Source organism: Cicer arietinum, chromosome 5 (assembly GCF_000331145.2).
Source record: "Cicer arietinum cultivar CDC Frontier isolate Library 1 chromosome 5, Cicar.CDCFrontier_v2.0, whole genome shotgun sequence".
Taxonomy (NCBI): Eukaryota; Viridiplantae; Streptophyta; class Magnoliopsida; order Fabales; family Fabaceae; genus Cicer; species Cicer arietinum.
The window spans coordinates 2920259-2940493 of NC_021164.2; the positions used below are offsets into that span (position 1 = coordinate 2920259).

At 30.9% G+C, this 20235-nt stretch overlaps 2 protein-coding genes, 1 long non-coding RNA gene and 1 pseudogene across 6 annotated transcripts in view; 2 read left to right on the forward strand and 2 right to left on the reverse strand.

Annotated features, from left to right (window-relative positions):
• The first annotated feature begins 1401 nt into the window (after nucleotides 1-1401).
• LOC101496437 (glycolate oxidase 1-like) lies at nucleotides 1402-6167 on the forward strand (annotated as a pseudogene).
• Nucleotides 6168-6869: 702 nt separating this feature from the next.
• On the reverse strand, nucleotides 6870-9785 carry LOC140920213 (uncharacterized). The gene is made up of 3 exons (XR_012162919.1): nucleotides 9633-9785; nucleotides 7586-7716; nucleotides 6870-7285 (listed from the first exon to the last, which is right to left on the reverse strand). It is a non-coding gene; the product is annotated as an uncharacterized lncRNA (long non-coding RNA).
• Nucleotides 9786-12441: 2656 nt separating this feature from the next.
• On the forward strand, nucleotides 12442-19700 carry LOC101496105 (deoxyhypusine synthase-like). Of its 4 annotated transcripts, none has more exons than XM_004499579.4 (7): nucleotides 12442-12868; nucleotides 12971-13142; nucleotides 17977-18206; nucleotides 18389-18475; nucleotides 18708-18813; nucleotides 18901-19136; nucleotides 19244-19700. In XM_004499579.4, the coding sequence occupies exons 1-7, from the start codon at nucleotides 12659-12661 to the stop codon at nucleotides 19319-19321; spliced, it is 1119 nt and encodes a 372-aa protein (XP_004499636.1). In that variant the 5' UTR covers nucleotides 12442-12658; the 3' UTR covers nucleotides 19322-19700. The 4 variants fall into 4 exon arrangements, with proteins under 4 accessions (XP_004499636.1, XP_073224275.1, XP_073224277.1 ...); XM_073368174.1 differs by lacking the exons at nucleotides 12442-12868; nucleotides 12971-13142 and adding exons at nucleotides 15448-15826; nucleotides 15903-16314 and having other exon boundaries at nucleotides 18013-18206; XM_073368176.1 differs by lacking the exons at nucleotides 12442-12868; nucleotides 12971-13142 and adding an exon at nucleotides 15448-15826 and having other exon boundaries at nucleotides 18013-18206.
• The window catches only part of LOC140920284 (uncharacterized), a 9662-nt gene continuing 9114 nt past the window's right edge, over nucleotides 19688-20235 (reverse strand). Inside the window, exon 4 of the mRNA XM_073368359.1 lies at nucleotides 19688-19708. Coding sequence (XP_073224460.1) covers nucleotides 19688-19708 — 21 coding nt within the window. The remainder of the gene's footprint in view (nucleotides 19709-20235) is intronic.

A 20235-nucleotide genomic window follows, 5' to 3' on the forward strand; every position in this document is an offset into this window, starting at 1 on the left:
AGAGTGTAAGGTAACATGTGGAAATCCTTTCTAGGTAGAAATGTAGTACTTTGTAATAGATCAAGATTGATCTATAAAAGTTGTGTGAAAACCAAGAACGATTTTGCTTTGAGCACTTAGTGGAAAATCTCACAATTGTGAGAACTGGACGTAACATGTGTTGGGTGAACCAGGATATATCTTTGTGTGATATCTTTTTTATTATCTCTATTTACTTTTTATCTTCTAATTAGTTTTTAAATAGATAAGTTAATATTGTTGTTTTTCACTAACCAATAATGTTTTTCGTTTGTAATCAAAATCAATCTTGAGTTAATTATTTTTAGTTTTTAACAGGAATTTTTAAAATGGGCAATAATAATTCAAATCATCTTCCTTATAATTGACATTGTTACTTCACCTCTGTTTCTAATTTCGCAATTTTAGTCATCATATTTTAATTGATTTGTAATTTTGGTCCCTCTATATTTAATTTCGCAATTTTAGTCCATCTATTTTAACTGATTTATTATTTTGGTCCATCTATTTCTAATTTCACAATTTTGGTCCATCTATTTCTAATTTTGCAATTGTGGTCCATCTATTTCTTAAAATTGAGAAATTTTGGTCCCTCTATTTCTAATTTCGTTATTTTGGTCCATCTATTTATTGAAATTTAGACATTTTATCCTACCTATATATTTTACTATTAATATTGATTCACTCAATGTGACATTCCTTTATTTTTTTTTTTATGATCACTTGAGCTTATTTAAAAAAAATAAAATTCTCTACTCATTTTTTTAATAATTTTTATAATAATTTCTAGCTCTGATTATTAATTAAAATAAACACAAAATAAAATAAATTGGTTAAATTTTTTTTTTTATCTTTTTAAAAATTATTGTGATTCTATATACACCTTTGAGAAAATGAATAGAGGTATATAATGAATCACAATAATTTTTAAAAAGTAATAATAATTTAAAATAAACATAATATAAAATAAGGAGTCAAAAATATATTTATAATTTTTATATTATGATTCTTTGTATACTTCTATTTATTTTCTCAAAGGTGTACATAGTAAAAAAATAAAAATGTATTTTTAACAATCTTATTATATTTTATTTAAAAAAATGAGCAGAGAATTTTATTTTTTTAAAACATGAGCTATAATTTAAAAAATAAAAAATAAAGCAACGTCGTCATCAATATTAATAGTAAAATATATAAGTAGGACAAAATGTCTAAATTTTAAAAAGTAGAAGGTTCAAAATTCTGAAACTAAAAATAAATAAAAAAACTAAAATTAAAAATAAATAAATCAAAACCACGAATGAATTAGAATAAGAGACTAAAATTATATTTAAGATATTAATTAGTATTCCGATGAATTTAAATTATTATCCAACACTTTTATTAAATTTTGCTTGAAAAAAATTTCCATGATTATATTCCTAAGAATGCTGAGATCAAATTCTGAAAGCATGAAACAAACTACCTTCATTTTCGATGGCAATCGTGGTAGTGAATGAGATGATATTTCCTCACTTCATAATCCTAATAAGAACCCTAAAATTCCTAACACTCAAATTACTCATCCCTGAAATAATGAATGTCAAAATTGTTGAGGCTTTCATATATCTTCTAAGTCATGCGATCAATTACAGAATAATTGCAGTAAACCGCTGCAAATTCTGGGAGAATAAGTTGTTCAAGGAAGTTGTTAATGGCGGAGCTTGTGAGTCCACGACAGCTGAACGATGAGGCACGTAAGATCTTGCGGTGGTGCTCACAGCCTCACAGGTTCATGGTGCTCATGCATTTACTCATTTGATAACGATGCTCTAATAGACTTGTATAGTAAATCATTGTTTGTCTCATTGAATAGTGTGGTCATACAAACACTATGCACATTATCCGGTTTTAAACCAAAAATATAGTTTAGATTATAAATCTTAATCTATATAATGATTTTAAAATAAATATTGAGGTAGTTAATACCAGATAGCACTACCTCGCGGCAACCTCAAAAGTGAGAGAGTGCATTTCGGAATAGGTGGGATAATTTTTTTTTAACAAATTACATGAATAATATTATATAAAAAATTAACAAATGACTCAAACTCTAAAAGATTCATAATTATTAATAAGAATTCACAAGTCTTACTCTTTGTCAAAACATATATTGAAATACCAACAAAAGTCAAGGAAATAAAGATAATGCATATTGAAGTTTTAACATAGAGTAATAACATAACTAAATATTAAAACTCAAATGCATGTTCTAGCATAGGAATCAAAGATAAGCATAATCGTTATTAGCATATTCTACTTACTCTTCTTCTTAGAAGAAAGTAGAAATAACAAAACAGAGAAGGAAGAAATAATAGCGGGATCTCGCTGGGAAACAACATAAAATAAAATATTTTCAATTAATCTTATATGTTTGAATTTAGTGTAGTGGTAATTTTAATTTGTAGATGGATATTATTTCTTGTGCCACTCGTTTGAAAAACAGCATAGCTCCCTTTTACATCAAATAATTGTTAATAGTGTTTAATAGTACGATACTTATAGTAGTGTCACTGTCACCTTGTTTCTTTACTTATAATTTCACTACTTGATGTTTCATTTACTTTTTACATCATATCAATATTTTCTTAATTCTCTTAAGTTCCACTTCTATCTTGTTCTGTACTTTAGTACTCAAAACCACAGGTTCTCACCTAACCCTTCATCTTCCTTGTGTTATTTTCATTCTTATTCTTACCTGGTATTATTTTCAGTTGTACTTGTATATCATTTACTGGATTATATTTTTGTATTCTTAGTAAGGTAGTATTCATTCATGGCTCCTTCAGTTTTGACTGTTAGAAAGGTCAAGTTGGTTAATTTGTGTATGGTGGGGAAGTAGTGTTTTTACTTGTGGTTCGCTGTATTTTAGGTTTCTCAATATTATAAAATCACACTCGTTGAATATTAAATTAATATATCAATGGTTGGATCACTATTTCTCCGCCATTCACAAATTAGTCAATTTGACCACCTTAAAAATCACCTAGTTGTGGGCATTGTTTGAGGTTTACAAGTTTAAGGGTATTGTGTAATATCTTCATGTGTTTATTATACAAAAGATAATCAACAGTTGTTGGTTGTATTAAGTATTTTTTTTTACTTCATTAGCTATTGTGTTCCTCCCATGTTAGTTGTATTCATAGATGTTGCTTAGTATTTTTGGAATTGGTTTGGTTCGAATTCATGTTATTGAATAATTGCACATATTAATCTCACTTTCAGAAGATCCTGCAGACATAATAAAAAGCAACTTTTAAGAAGATGACGATTATAACAAATGTTACTGAGTTTGAAGCAATTGCAAAGGAAAAGTTGTCCAAGGTGATTTATGACTTCTATGCATCAGGAGCAGAGGATCAGTGGTCTATGAAAGAGAACCGAAACGCATTCTCAAGGATTCTGTAATCTACTTAGAAAATTGTTTCATCTACCATTTAAGCTTGTATGTATTATGTCAAATCATTTTTTTCAAATCAATATAAGTGTGTACTGAAAAACAGGTTCAGGCCACGCATTCTTATTGATGTAAGCAAGATAGACTTGACAACAACTGTATTAGGCTTCAAAACATCCATGTCTATCATGATTGCTCCTTCGTCCATGCATAAGACCGCTCACCCTGAAGGTATGCATAAGACTGCTAGTATTTTGCTATTGATGTATATTTTGTTAATACACAAGTCCTTGATTCTTTATGTGTTGGAAATTGAAGTTTATTATTTTACTACAATATAGAAAACACATGTAAATTGAAGCAAATCATGCAATATTTGTGCAGGAGAAATGGCTACTGCAAGAGCAGCATCAGCAGCTGGCACCATCTTGGTTTGATTTCCACCATATTTATTGCCTACTTATCTGCTTCCTTTTATTGTACTTTCTAGCATATGTAAGTTTAGAGTTCAAGTGGGGGTGGATGAAAATGGATTAGTGTATGTGGTGTTATTTAGAAAACTAAATATAAAATTGAAATCATTAAAAAGGATTTAGATTTAAATCGTTTCTTAATGAACATGATTTACCATCAATCTCACTTAGTGTAAAACAGCTTGTTATTGTTGTGTATATATTTACTACTACCCGGGAGATTCATTTTCATAAATTTGTGATAGACACTAGCCACAAGCTCTACTTACAGTGTTGAGGAGGTTGCTTCAACTGGACCTGGCATTCGTTTCCTCCAACTCTATGTGGGTATGCTCTCATTTCATCTTTTCATGATTTTAATTTCGACCAAGTGTATCACTTGTCTCTTCCTTTCTGAACACAAGAACATTTCCAAGCATAAGCAACTTAGTTTAAATCATAAGCATAAACAATATTATTCTCATTGCTGCAGTCAGACAAGTACTAGTTTGATCATCTAAATTTTCAATTATTTATACTATATCCTAACTTGTTGCTAAATTTTCTTCTCTCAGGTGTATAAAGACAGAAATATGACTTCTCAACTTGTGAGAAGAGCTGAAAGTGCTGGTTTCAAAGCAATTGTCCTTACAGTAGACGCTCCAGTTATTGGTCGCAGGGAGGCTGACATAAAAAACAGGTCATTGGGAAATTTCAGTTGAATTGATAAGTCTTTCAATTTTAAAATTGTATTTTCGTAGTTTGTGTGATGGAGTTTTGTACAGGTTTACATTTCCATCGTATGTGACATTGAAGAATTTTGAAGGCATGGTTCTTAAAAGGGTGTGTGATCAGTTTGAAAATTAAAACCAGATAGATTTTTCTGTTATTGTCATCTTAATGTTGTTATTTTTGCAGACTAAAGACTCTAATCACGCCTCCATTGCTAATGGCCTATATGACCAATCACTAAACTGGAAGGTGATATAATGATATATAGATCTTTCACATATATGATTTCCTAATCCGTGACATTAGAATGTGGAAATCATAATGTATATTATGGCAAACCTTGTAACAGGATGTAAAATGGCTTCAAACAATAACCTCATTGCCAATCATACTGAAGGGTGTACTTACTGCTGAAGATAGTAAGCTTATTAAATTCTGATTCTATGCTTCCTGATCCATTTGATCTCTGTTAGGATTGTTTTTAGCAATCTTGAATTTAATTCCACAAACCTATTCTAATAATGTAGCTAGGTTAGCTATACAAGCTGGAGCTTCTGGAATCATAGTTTCCAATCACGGTGCTCGCCAATTAGACTATGTCCCTGCAACTATTATGGCTTTGGAAGAGGTCTCTAGTGCTATCTTTCTTGGTTTAATTCTAGCTAATTTTGTATCATGTATTAAAACTTCAAGCTACTATTCTTTGAATCATTCCAAGATATGTTTTTCATTGCCTTGTTTTCTTACTATTAATAATTGCATTTTTTTGCTTCCATTTGTTGGGTCTATAGAATAATTTATGATTTCATTTGATTACTTTGAATAGGTTGTGCAAGCTGCAGAAGGAAGAGTTCCTATTTTTATGGATGGTGGAGTTCGCCGAGGAACAGATGTTTTCAAAGCATTGGCTCTTGGAGCGTCTGGTGTATTTGTAAGTTTATTATTATGATTATTTCATTTCGTTCGTATAGTTAAAATTTTAAATATTTTTCATTCATCTCATCTATGTATCAGATTGGAAGACCTGTGGTGTTTTCATAATATTGGCAGCTGATGGTGAAGCTGGTGTAAGAAAAGTACTTGAGATGCTTCATGATGAGCTTGAAATAACCATGGCACTCTGTGGTTGCCCTTCACTTAAGGACATAACTCGTGACCATGTTGTGACAGAGTGGGACTGTCCAAGAATTGCTCCTAAGTTATGAGATATACCTATACTCATGGGGTTTGAGCTCTAGGAAGGGTTAATAAACAAGTGGAGATTTCGGATTCGAACTTATGTCACCATGAAAATTTCCAGCTTAACAATGTCGGACATTGCCAATTGAATTAAGCTTTATAGCCATATACTATATGAATTTAGTTCTATAATAATAATATTGTTCTTATTATCTCATGTAATAAAATTTGTAGAATAAATTTCTAACTAGACTTATCTCATTACAAATGGTACCAGGTGTTAAGGTTTTTATCTGGGTCTAAAATGTAAGGTCAAAAATTATGTTTTTATAAATTATGTTTGGACCTTATCTCTACTCAATGTGAGATTAATGAAGAAAGTGAAGATGAAGAATGTCTTTTTTTATAAACTTGAGTCTTTTTTAATGTATTCTTCGGGCTCAATACTATTGGATTTGATGTGTTGATATTAATAAATAATGATACAAATATGTTAGATTTTTATATTGTGTTTTTCTCATCTTTATCAAACCGACTTGTAAGGTGATTTGGATATTTCTTTTTATAAATTATGTTTAAACTTTTATATTTACTCACGCGGGAAATTTGGTTTTTTTTCCTCAATAATAGGATTTGATAAACTCTTGAATCATGGCTAGCTTGATCAATAGAATAGAAACAGATTTTTTTCCTCAATAATAGGATTTGATAAACTCTTGAATCATGGCTAGCTTGATCAATAGAATAAAAACGGATATTAAATTAATGGAACTTAATGTATACAAATTATTAGAGTAATAATTATTCCCATTTTACGAAAATTTATAAAATGTAAAATCCATTATATTTATAAAAAAAAGGACCATCCTATCAAAATAAATTGATGATATAGTCTAATTAGAAGTATTTGCAAAATAAATTGATGATATAGTCTAATTAGAAGTATTTGCAAAATAAATTTCAGCTAACATTGAATTAATGAAACTTCTAAAACAAGAACATTTTATAAATAAATAAATAAAAAACTCTAAACTGATAATATTTGTCCTATTTCTAATTTGCTAAGGCAAGTCACCAATATAGCAAACCCCATATTGAATCTCTGTTGAGATTGGGTTGGGACACACATCAGTGTATTGCTCCCTCATTCCTTGAAGAAAATCAATTTCAAAAGAGGATTTTGTTGAGACAAAATCTCAATTTAATGTTTTGATGAAAACAAACAAAAAGTTAATTAAGAATTCTAATTATGATTCTAAGTGTTTTGATATTTAACATGTGTTTTTGAGTATGTTAAAGCAAGATAGGTATCAAACATCACAAATCAGATCAAAGAAAGCAGTTCTGGAAAACGAAGATTGATCTTGAAGCAGTTCTGGAAAACGCAGATTGATCTTGAAGCAGTTCTAGAAAACGCAGATTGATCTTGAAGCAATTCTGGAAAACGCAGATTGATCTTGAAGCAGTTCTGAAAAACGAAGATCAATCCAGGAAATAATATTCATCTTATACTCTCATATAGAATCAACAAAAGATCAATCTAAGTCACATTTGTTCCAGAATTTGAAGAATCAAAGGCATGCTTCAACAAAGGCATATCACAAAGATCATTCTTCTTATAAAGCAAATGCAAGTACAAGACTACAAGTAGCAAAGTACACTACTGATTTGAACTATTCTAAAGCCTGCACACGTAACAGAAAAGCATGTACTCAAGGCTGACATACTAACACAAATCACAGAAGTACAAGGCTAGTTCATCACAAACCAGAAGATCAATCCTGGATCGATCTTTTGATGCAGCAGATCAATCTTGTATTTGGCAGAATTCATGACAGCTGGTCCCTTTCCAACGGTCACATGAGCTGTCCTATGCCTTCTTGGAGTCTATAAATGCAGCTGCAAGTTGAAGAACAAAACACAACTATCAACACCAAGAAAAAGATCAATCTTTTTGATCATACTCAAGTGTCTCAAAATCTTTCTTATAGTTTGCTGTTTTGTTTTAATCTTTGTGTTGTAATCATTTACAACTGAGGTCTATTTACAGAATATATTTCTCAAACAAGAGTTGAGCAATACTAAGATTCTAAATAGTCTCAAATCCATCACTTTGTAACTCAAGGTTGTTTTGTCAAATCTTGAGTAAATTGCAAAAATCCTTTCATGTTTTGAAATGTAACTTGTTAAAGCCTTTCCAAAACAGTAAGGTAGAACTGAAGAAATCCTTTCTAGGTAGAAGGGTAGGAATTGTGTAAAGATCAAGATTGATCCATGAAAACCAAGAACGGTCTTGGTTTGAACATTTAGTGAAAAATCTCACGGTTGTGAGGACTGGACGTAACCCGGGTTGGGTGAACCAGGATATATCCTTGTGTGATCTCTCTATCTCTATCTCTATTTATTTTATGCATTACAATCAGAGTTTATATTGATAACATTGATATTGCTGTTTTTTACTAACCAAGATCAATCTTCGTTATAACCAAGATCAATCTTGAGTTGAATTTTCAGTTTTAAACAAGAATATTTTAAAAGGGGCAATTATAATTCAAACCCTCCTTCCTTATAATTGATATTTTTTACTTCAGATTTTTCTTTTATCTAGATTAATTGTAATTATGGTTTTTTATTCTAATCGCGAAATTGATCATCTAATTTTAAAATTCAATAATTTTGGTCTCCTTCAATTTTTGTAAATAAAATATGCTAATGCGACAAATTTCAAATGATGTTATATATGATATGATATGAGGGTGATGAATGATTAATATTCATAAAATTACAATAAAACACTCTAAAAACGTTAGTTTTAACTTATGAAATTATTCATTTTTATAATTTAATTAATAACGTATAAATAGTTAATGCTTTTAGATGGTTTTACATCATGAGATTTTATATCACGTAATTTAAAATATGTGATGTCGTCATTTCTAAGTTAAAATATCCAAATGAGAAACTAAAACGGTTGAATTTTAAAATAAATGGACCAATTTTACGAATTTATGAAAATAAAGGATCAAAACTACAATTAAATATTTTAATTTATTAAATTGTTAGGCAATTTTCAAAGTGATTTTTATTTCAAAATTTTAATCCTTAATATCTGTGGTAAAAAATAAGTGTATGAGAATTACTCAAAAACCAAAAAGAAGTAAATGTAAGAGATCAAAATTGTTGATTTTATATTAGAGGACCAAATACACTCAATTGAGAAATTAAATTGACCAAAATTGCAATTAAGTATTTTCTGCTCAAATGTTCATTATTTTATTTTGGCATAATTGTTAAGTTTGCCACTTACACATTTATTTTAGGTATCAAATTGATTCCTTACGTTTTAAAAATTTTACCTTTATTATTTATGTTAGTTTTATACTAATTTCGTTTATTGTAGGTCACGTGACCGATGTAAATTCAACTGGTGTGTGATACATGTAATTTTTTTTTTTTTGTTTTGAATTTTTAAAATAATAATAAATCAAAAAATGTTTAAAGTTTACATGTGTCACACACTAGTTAAACTCCATCAGACACATGGTCTACAATTAACAGAGTTAATATAAAACTAACAAAAACGATTAAATAATACAAATGTGATAAACATAAAAGATTGATTTAATTTTTTTTAAATTTAAAGGAGTAAATTAAAATCTAAAATAAATGGAAGAGACCAAATTAACCATTATGTTTTCTTTTTCAAAACAAATAACATTAGCTTATTTATTTTTTTTATATGTGAATTATTAGCTTTTTTCTGATGCAACAACATTAGCTGATAATGGCAAATAGGGGAAAGAAAAAATGAGCACCTTTCCTTGATTTTTTTCGCACATGAAGAAGTTGAAATATCATGGATCCCACATATTATGTGCTCTTTCTTTTCCATCACTCTAAAACCAAACAAGAGAAGCTTAACTTCTCTTTGCAACTTCTCTCCTATTCCAACACAGATCCTTAAAAAACACCCATATTTGTTTGAGTCAAAGGCCAAATAAAGACTTTTCTAAAAATACACATGTTACCAAAAGGTAAGGGTCTACAAAGGATGTGTCCCTTACCTATTCATAATATTTGATTTTGCTAAATTTTAAAATTTAACTCATTGTTTAATTCAATTAAACTCGATAAATTGCGAATTCTTTAAGGACGAGATCAAATTAGTCTCAATAAAGACAAATAGTAATTCTTAAATCTTCTTTTAAAGAAACAATTAAACATAAATAAACTATTTGTCAACTCATCCAAGAATAGTAATTTATTACATTGTTTTATAAAATATAAATTACTAAATTGGTGATTCGGTTGGTAATTTTTTTAGAGTGAGTCAATAATAACAATAAAATAAAATTTTTGTTCTTATATTTTTTTTTGACTGAGTCAGAGCCATCTTATTGTTTACAAACCAAAATGAGTTTGTGGGACGGGTCGAGTTTTGTCCACCCCTACCAAAAGATAATCAAAATAGTATCCTGTTAGTTGTTAGGGATTAATTCCGTTTCCTCATATCGCATGCGACTTAGAGGGAGAACACACAAAATAATCAACAGCCTTAAACGTCGTCGCCGTAAGATAAAATAGCAATGTGAAGCGAAGGAAAAAGATAAAGTATAAATTAAAAGAGTAGTAATTTATTATATTATTTTACAAATTATAAATTGGGGATTTGGTTGGTAATTTTTTTAGAAATAGTCAAGAATAACAACAAATAATAACAAAATAATATTTTTGTCCTTATTTTTTTTTGACTGATTCAGACTCATCTTATTGTTTACGAACCAAGAGGAGTTCATGGGATGAACTGAGTTTCGTCCACCGCTACCAAAAGATAATCAAAATTGTGTCGTATTAGTGGTTAAGGATTAATCTCGTTCCTTCAGATCGCTTGCAACTCAGAGGGAGAACAAACTGAAAACAATCAACAACTTCAAACGTCGTCGCCGTAAGATAAAATAGCAATTCAAAGCGAAGGAAAAAGATAAAGTATTCAGGTAGTGTTTGTGTATTGAAACTGTAGCGACAAAAAAAAGTCAACAGCAATAAGTGAGTCAAAGTAAGATGACATATTTATGGCATCAATTCACTCCTCAGTCTTCAAAGAATAAGAAAACCTCATTAATAGATTAGACTGCACTGCACCATAAAAGTCCAACCAGTTAAATGGGTTATGAGTTGCACCATAAATTTAAAAAGACCAGTCAACTACACTTTTTTAAAAGAACTAGTTTGAACCACTTTCAAACTTTTTGTAATCAAAATCGTAGAATAATTTTTTTCATTGAACACATCAAAAAATTTAACTCTAACCCCAAAATTAAAAATGGTTGAACCATAGTCTCAAACCAATTTGTCCTATGCTCTCCTCCTCCTACTCTCTCTGTTGGCAGTGCAACATCTCCAGCGGCGGTGCAACATATCCCTCATCATCTCTAACATTGTAATCCTTTGCATTTCACCTCCAACATAACCCTTCTCGTCTCCGTCGCAACTTCACCATCGCATCTCAACTTCTCTATCGTTGTAAGTGTCGCACGCCACTTATGTTTTACTCTCTATTCTCGTTTCTGTTTCATTTTTCATTTTCGTGAATTGCATATCAAACAAAGTTTCATTTATTGCTCATTCTCCATTTTAGTGAGTTAGGGTTTTTATTTTCTTTTGGTTTAGGGTTTTTTCCATCTAATTTAATGTTTTGTGTATTTAGTTTTTTTTTTATCATTTTCAAATGCTTTTAGTTGTAGATCTTGTGTTTTCTAAGATTGGATTTGTTTCGCTGCACTTCAAATATTAAATGAATCTAAGGAAAAATGGTGTTGATTTTTGAGGAAAAGTAATTATGTTGAAGACCCATTTGTTGAATCAATTTGACAAAATAAAAAACAAAATAACAATACTAGTTATATGTTATTCTAATAATGGTCATGTGATTGTGATGTCTTCTTATTGATCTTATAATCCATGCAGAATAACTATCAAATTTTACTATGGGATCTATATTAAAAATTGTCAAACATGATCATTAGTCATTTGTAATTGTAGATCCATTTGGATGGTAAAAGTGGTCCTTACATGTGCTAACTCTCATAGTAACTTCTAAATTTTGATGTTATTGAAATTTTGAAACTGAATTAGAACTAAAAAAATATGTAAATTTTGATTTAATGGTCTTCTGTAATTAAAGAAGGATAAATTAAAAGAGTAGTAATTTATTATATTATTTTATAAATTATAAATTATTAAACTGGTGATTAAGATGATAATTTTTTTAGATAGAGTCAATAATAACAACAAATAATAACAAAATAATATTTTTGTCCTTATTTGTTTTATCTGAGTGAGAACCATCTTATTGTTTACGAACCAAAATGAGTCCGTGGATGGACCAGGTTTAGACCCTAACTTGTCTTTTAATTCGACAAAACCCGATTAGTTGTAGCTTCAATAATAATAATAATAATAATAATAATAATAATAATAATAATAATAATAAAGAATGCAGGTAAGAGAAAAAATTTCAACCTTAATTCTTTCAACAAATTGAATTATTAATAAAGTAAAATAATAAATAAATAAAAATTATTTAATGTATTTTAGAACGGATAGTCCGAAAGTAACCCGAAACCAGTCCAATTTTTTAGCTAGGCAATGTTTGTCGTTTTTTTGTTGTTTATGGATCAAGTGGAATTCGCGGGTTAACCGGGTCTTGTACGCCTCTACAGCAACAACCTCAAACGCCGCCGTGGTAAGACAAAATAGCAATTCGAAGCGAAGGAAAAAGATAAAGTATTGAGGTAGTTTTTGTGTAATGAAATTGTAGCGACAAAAAAAGTCAACGACAATGAGTGAGTCAAAGCAAGATGACATAGTTATGGCATCAGTTCACTCCACAGTCTTCAAAGAATCAGAAAACCTCGACGGAAAGTGTCTCCAAATTCAAGGTTACGACTTCAACAACGGCGTCAATTATCAACAACTTCTCAATTCCATGCTCACTACTGGATTTCAAGCTTCAAACCTTGCTGATGCCATTAACGTCGTTAATCAAATGGTTCTTTTCTAATATACTCCATCTCTTTCTATTTCACGTTTTCTCACTTTTTGCTTGTAAATTTTTAATCTTTGCATTTTTTTTTGGAACATTGTGTTGAAGCTAGATTGGAGGCTGGTTGATGAACCTGTGGCTGAGGATTGTGCTGACGAAGAGAGAGATTTGGATTACAGGAAATCTGTTAAGTGTAAAGTGTTTTTGGGTTTCACTTCTAATCTCATTTCATCTGGTGTTAGAGATGTTGTTCGCTACCTTTGTCAACATCACATGGTGAGTGTGTAATCACACCAACTCATTCTAATTAAGAGTTTGTGATAACCTACAAGCTAATCTAAATGGCCATAGTGTCAACACAAAGTTTAACTTATATCTATGTTTTCTTAATTGAATATATATTTATATGTTAGGATTAGTGTAAAGAATATATATTTAATATATATGGATTACAGTGTAAAGAATTTAGGAAGAAGATTGTTTTGTAAAAACAAAGACTTATAAAGAGTTCTTAGCATTGAAGGTTTCAGGAATTGGATTTTGTTTTGAGTATAATGATATGTTTTGGTTTTTAGGATAATCTACATTTTGAATGCAGACATTTTTTATGATTGGTTAATTTTAGGGTTCAGATTTGAGTGAAAGTAATGAATCTTAATATTTGAACTTTTGGATGCAGTGTGGTGGTTTTCCTTGAATATGGAAAAATTTGATTGCTATTAGATGGTCTCAAATGGAGTTTATGTGTTCAACTTACACATTCAAACTTTGATTTAGAACCGTGAATTTATGCTTTATCTAGTCAGGGGGTTAGTTTCTGTAGTGATTAATGGTTGCCTTAGTGTGCAAAGATTGTACTACGATCAATGTTGTCAAACTCTAGATCCTACCTAAGATCTTTGGGATATAGAAAAAGCGTAGATTGTGAGATCGTAACACAAATTTTAAAATCCCACAAAATATAAAAAATAATACCATAAAATTAAGAAAAATAATCTTAACATAAAAAATCTCATTGATTCAATAAAAAGCCACAAGCTGAAACACAAAAGGACCTTTGTCTCAAATAAAAAAAACAAAACCTATCACCATCATCTAAAAACATCTAAAACTTCAATTTAACAATTCATCCAAGGCATTGTGATCAAAATCAACATCTTCCGTACAATCTTCAGCTCCTTCTCCATCAAATTTATCATCAAGGTTGTGAATCTCCAAATCATCTAAGGGGCAGCATCTTCAACTCCATTCCCTCTTTCATTTTGATTGCCAAATTCTAAATCCTCATTTTCTATTGTGAAATCTAAAATGTCATTCTCAGTTGAACCTTCATTATTATCTATAATCCATTCATCGTCAGATTCAAGATCATCAAGGTTATGTTCTACCAGATTTCTAGTTTGCTTCTTTGTAGCTAATTTTGAATTTGCCATTACAAACATAACATCATTCATTGTCTTTTGTTTCAAATGGTTTCTTCTCTTTATATGGACCTAATAGATACAAACTCCGTTAGTATATAGCAAGTTGTAGATAATTTTCAAAGTGAAATTTTAAAGTAATTTTTACCATCTCAAAAGCGCTCCAATTTCGTTCACATCCAAATGAACTGCAAGTTAAGCTTAACAAACAAATTGCAAAAGGCTGAAGTTTTGGTTTTACGTGCAACCTTTGCTATCGGACAACCAAAAATATTTGCTTGTGTCTTGAAATCTTCTAGTTGAGCATCAATCTTGCAAGTTTCTTCAACATCTCCCACCATCTTTTGTAAGCAGTCATATAACCACGTTTGACTTGATAATCAGCTTTAAATCCAGGACTATAGACGGTTAAGATAGTAGCCTGCCGCATGCAAAAGTTGATGGAATTGTTTATCCCACCTCTCATCAATGATATCCCATAGAGGTTTGAAATTAAATAATGAAGAAACAACTAAATACTTTTAGGCTTGAAATAGAATGCAGAATTTACAAAAACATTGTGCATTGCAAAACATAAACATTATGTAGAATTTGCATAAACATAATTTGTAGAAATAGTAGTACCTTCTTTGAACATCATTGAAGGCCGCTTGAATTATCTCCTTAGCTTCATCCATTGCCTCATAAATATTGTTGGTTTATCATCTGAATCCACTAAATGAAGCACTTTGATTAGTGGATCAGCATCTTTTAAACAAATTAAAATTTTTTTCCAAAACTTTTTATCAAAGTGCACAATATGTTGAAGAAGTGATTATGGATAAAGAGTTTTGGAAAAAAATTGTAATTTGCTTAAAAGGAGCTTATCCACAAATCAAAGTGTTTCGTTTAGTTTAATGGATTCAGATGATAAACCCACAATGGAGTTTATTTATGAAGCAATGGAAGAAACTAAGGAGAGAATCCAAGCTGCCTTCAATGGTGTTCAAAGAAGGTACTATTATTTCTACAAATTATGTTTTTGCCAATTCTGCATTATGCCTTCAAATTCTGCATAATGTTTCTGTTTTGCAATGCACAATGTTTTTGTAAATTCTGCATTCTATTTCAAACCTAAAATTAATTTAGTTGTTTTTCTATTATTTAGTTTCAAGCCTCTATTGGATATCATTGATGAGAGATGGGATAACAACTCCATCGGCCTTTGCATGCAGAAGACTACTATCTTAACCCTCAACTACATGACGGCGCTGTATTTAAAGCTGCTTATGAAGTCAAACGTGGGCTATATAATTGCTTACAAAAGATGGTGGGATATGTTGAAGAAATTTGCAAGCTTGATGATCAACTGGAAGATTTCAAGACACAAGCAACGTTTTTTGGCAGTCCAATAGCAAAGGCTGCACTTAAAACCAAAACTCCATCACAATGATGGGAATCATATGGGGATGAGCATCCATAACTTCAATCTTTTGCAATTCGTGTGTTAAGCTTAACTTGCAATTCATCTGAATGTGAACGAAATTGGAGCGCTTTTGAAATGGTAAAAATTACTTTAAAATTTCACCCTGAAAATTATTTACAATTTGCTATATACTAATGGAGTTTGTATCTATTAGGTTCACACAGAGGAGCCGTTTGAAACAAAAGACAATGAATGATGTTGTGTTTCTGATGGCAAATTTAAAATTAGCTAAGAAGAATCAAACTAGAAATGTGGTAGAACATAATCATGATGATCTTGAATCTGATGATGAAAGGATTGTAGATAATTATGAAGTTTCAACTGAGAATGACATTTTAGATTTCACAATAGAAAATGAAGATTTAGAATTTGACAATCAAAATGAATGAGGAAATGGAGTTAAAGATGTTGCCCCTCAAGATGATTTGGAGATTCACAACCTTGACGGAGAAGGAGTTAAAGATTGTATGAAAGATGTTGGTTCTGATCACAACGCCTTAGATGAATTGTTAAATTGAAGTTTTAGATGATGGTGATAGGTTTTGTTTTTTTTATTTGAGACAAAGGTAATAGCCTTTTGTGTTTTAGCTTGTGACTTTTTATTGAACCAATGAAAATTTTTATGTTAGTGTTATTTTTCTTAATTTTAGGGTATAATTTTGTCTATTTTGTGGATTCTCAAGATCCGTGTTACGATCTACGTTTTTTCTATATCCCAAATATCTTAGGTTGACGACATTTTCGTCCCCAACTTCTTCTATTTGATCAATCATTTGATATATTTTATCAACAATTATTATTATATGAGAAGCATCTATTGACTTTAAAAAAATAGTACCTTTAGGACTGTTAACTAAGAAATTCAAAATTGTCCTCCGTCTTTTGTCCATCCACCCATCACTCATAATAGTGCAACCTGTCTTATTCCAAGTTAGTTTGTGTTCTTCATTGACCTTAGTTGTCTTCTCCACCTTTTGCTTCAAGTACTTTGTTTTGATTTGATCATAGGAAGGTGGCTTAAAACCAATGCCATGTCTTAAAACCATCTCCAACATCCTTTTAAATTCATCACTCTTTGCCACATTAAAAGCTATGACATTATTGTAAAAGAACAAAGCTATTTCTAGACACGTTTCTTAAAAATGTTGTTGATGGTGGCTTGAGTAGGTCATCCTCCTCCAATGACCTTTTTCCTTTTAATTTTTCATTATCTGTATCAATCTCTTATTATTTCTTCAATGATTTACCTTTCAAGAATTTTACAAGCTCAAATATGTGTTTCTTCACATCATCAGGTACAGCATCACATGCAATAGCTGTGACCTGTATACTAGACAAATGGTGTTTCAGTCTACACACTCCTCCAATAAATGTTTTTCCACAATAATTGCATTGTATTTTTCTGGTTCCTCCATCAACAGATACACCATGTTTCCATGCTATATCAGTTCTGCTTCCTAATGCATTTTTCTGCATTCTGGGAGGTGCAGAACCATAACTACAGGCATTAGGAACAAATGTAGACATGAATGAAATCGTGAGGCAGCAAGAGCAATTGCAGATTGCAGCGAAGAGGATTGAGGAGAGTTTCAGATATGAAATTGAGAAGAGTTGTAGAGATGAGAAGAATTTATAGAAGAAATAGAAGAAGGGAATCTGAAATTGAATCATTTAATTTAAGTATTAGAAATTCCAAAGTTGAAAAGCAATTAATCATTGAAAGAAAACCAAGTCCCAAGTTTCTGCCTTGAAGACTTCATGCACATGCCTTTTCTCTATGGGAAACGAGCAGAATACGAAGGTGAAGAGATGCAAAATTGGGCCAAAACATGGGTTTTACAACTGGGTCAAAACGGCGTAAGTGGGTCGGAGCTTCGCGAAACGACGCTTCGTCTTCGAGAAACCGGTCTTCTTCTGCGCGACAAGGCGCTTCCTCTGCGAGCTCAAAGATTTGGGTTCTCCAATGATTTTACCTTCGCTCTAACACTGTTCACGCTAAAAAACGCAAGATCTTAGGATGCTACGCTTTAGAGTTCGCTCCTAACAACCTTGACTGTGAGATTGCCTATTGCAATTTCCTTTTACTAGATATTATATGAAGTTTCTGGTGGCTTTTGTGAAACTCTGATATAGCCTATACTTATTGAATTGAAAAGTTGCTAAAGCTGGTGTTTTTTTAATATTGAGAATGTCATGGTAGTCGTATTATTAATTTTTTTAATATTGAGAATGTCTTTTTAATATTGTGATTGTTACAACTACAGGTGGTATTGAAGAAGATCTTATAAAGTGTCTTGCACCTACATATAAAGGAGATTTCTCTTTGCCTGGAGCTCATCTTCGCTCAAAAGGATTGAATCGAATTGGTAATTTATTAGTCCCTAATGACAATTGTTGCAAATTCGAGGACTGGATTATTCCTATTTTTGATCAAATGTTGAGGGAACAAAATAATGAGGTACAAAATTTAAATGGTCAGTTTTTGTCATGCCTGAAGTCACATTTATTGGTCATTCTAAATTTTGTAGAATACATTTTCTCTGTTGGAGAAACAACCTGTTATGAAGGACAAAATGAGGTTCTTTTTCAGTTTTCACTTGAAACTTTTTCCCCTGTCATTTCATCTTCCTTTTATTGCAGAACGTTCGGTGGACACCGTCCAAGCTAATAGCTCGATTGGGAAAAGAAATTAACGACGAAAGCTCCTACCTTTACTGGGCATATAAGGCAAGAATGAGATCAATATTAGATTTTCTGCAAAACATATTATTCTCTACTTCATTTCTGATTCAAATTGTTACACTTGTTTCTTTTTCCATCATTATACTGTCGAATTCCTACATATCCTGCATTGTGTTACATACAGGATTCTGATTATTTGTGTTTTCTTATTTACATAATAAGTGTCAGAAAGTTGCACATAATAAAATATTATTGATATTTTTTTGATGTTTTACAGAATAATATTCCAGTTTTTTGTCCTGGATTAACTGATGGCTCATTGGGTGACATGCTGTACTTCCATTCCTTCCACAACCCTGGTCTGATAGTGGACATAGTGCAAGGTTTTTACTCTTTATTTTTTACTCTTTACTGAATGAATGGTTTTGAAACAACTGGAATCATAGCAAAAATGATTGGCAATGCAACAGATATAAGGGCTGTGAATGGTGAAGCTGTACATGCAAATTCTAGGAAGACAGGCATAATTATTTTAGGAGGTGGTCTTCCAAAACATCACATTTGCAATGCCAATATGATGCGCAATGGAGCAGACTATGCGGTTTTTATTAACACTGCCCAAGAATTTGATGGAAGTGATTCCAGAGCTCGTCCAGATGAGGCTGTTTCATGGGGGAAAATACGAGGATCTGCTAAAACTGTTAAGGTGCATCCTATATAGTTTCATTACTTGTTTTCTCGTCACTTGTCAGAATACTCTGAACCTTACTATATCCCTTAAAACTAAGTATTTTTTTCCCCCCACTAAACCAGGTACATTGTGATGCAACAATAGCTTTCCCTCTTCTGGTTGCTGAAACATTTGCCTCAAAAACGAAACGTCAATGTTGATAAAGGTTTACTGTCAAAGTTCATTTGAAATGTAGTGTTTGAGGGAGATGGATTTTCTCCATTTCTTCTCTCCAGTCTCCATTACTAAAGTTTAGTGGTGATTTTGAGTGGATAAATTATATTTGGCATCTTTTACCATTCAAACGGGTAATGGTCACGAATTGTACATGTAAAATATGTAATGATATTATTTTGGAGCTGTGGTTTCTTAGGTTTGAGGCGTTGAAAATTGTAATATCTTGAGGAAATAAGACCAGAAAAGTTTGTCAACTTACTGATCATTTATAGTATTTTCAATATTTTTCAACTGATGGCCACATTTCATGTGGGGAGAAAAAATAATTTATTGTATGGACAAAGGCAAAGTCAAGTTCCTTCATTTGCAGGCTGTGGCATATGTTGGCAATAACTGTCATATTTACTGTCGCGTCCGGTTTGTCTGCGAAAAAAAAAAAACAGTCGCCACTAATTTTATTTTTATTAAAGGAAAAATTGGATAAAACCTAAAATAGTATTTTTGAATCAAAAATTTGGATTCGGGAGTCGGTTACGAGTAGGGAAGTATTATCGCACTACAACGTCTGTTAAAACGGTTACCCTATAATTAATTATATACAAACTATTTATTTATCTATTTATTTATTTATTTTTACCCCAAAAAGAATAATAAAAAAAATAAATTATTTACATTTATGAAAGAAAAAAAAAAATTGTTTTATTAATTTGGTTTGACAAGGGGAAGACCTTGCTCCTACGTATCCCCAGGTGCAATAGGGAAATCAAAACACACGTAGTTCTTGGGTAGAAAATATTTATGTGTTGACCGATTTTTATTATTATTTTTATTTATATATGTATCAAAAAATAGTAATAATGATAATAATAATAATAATAATAATAATAATAATAATAAT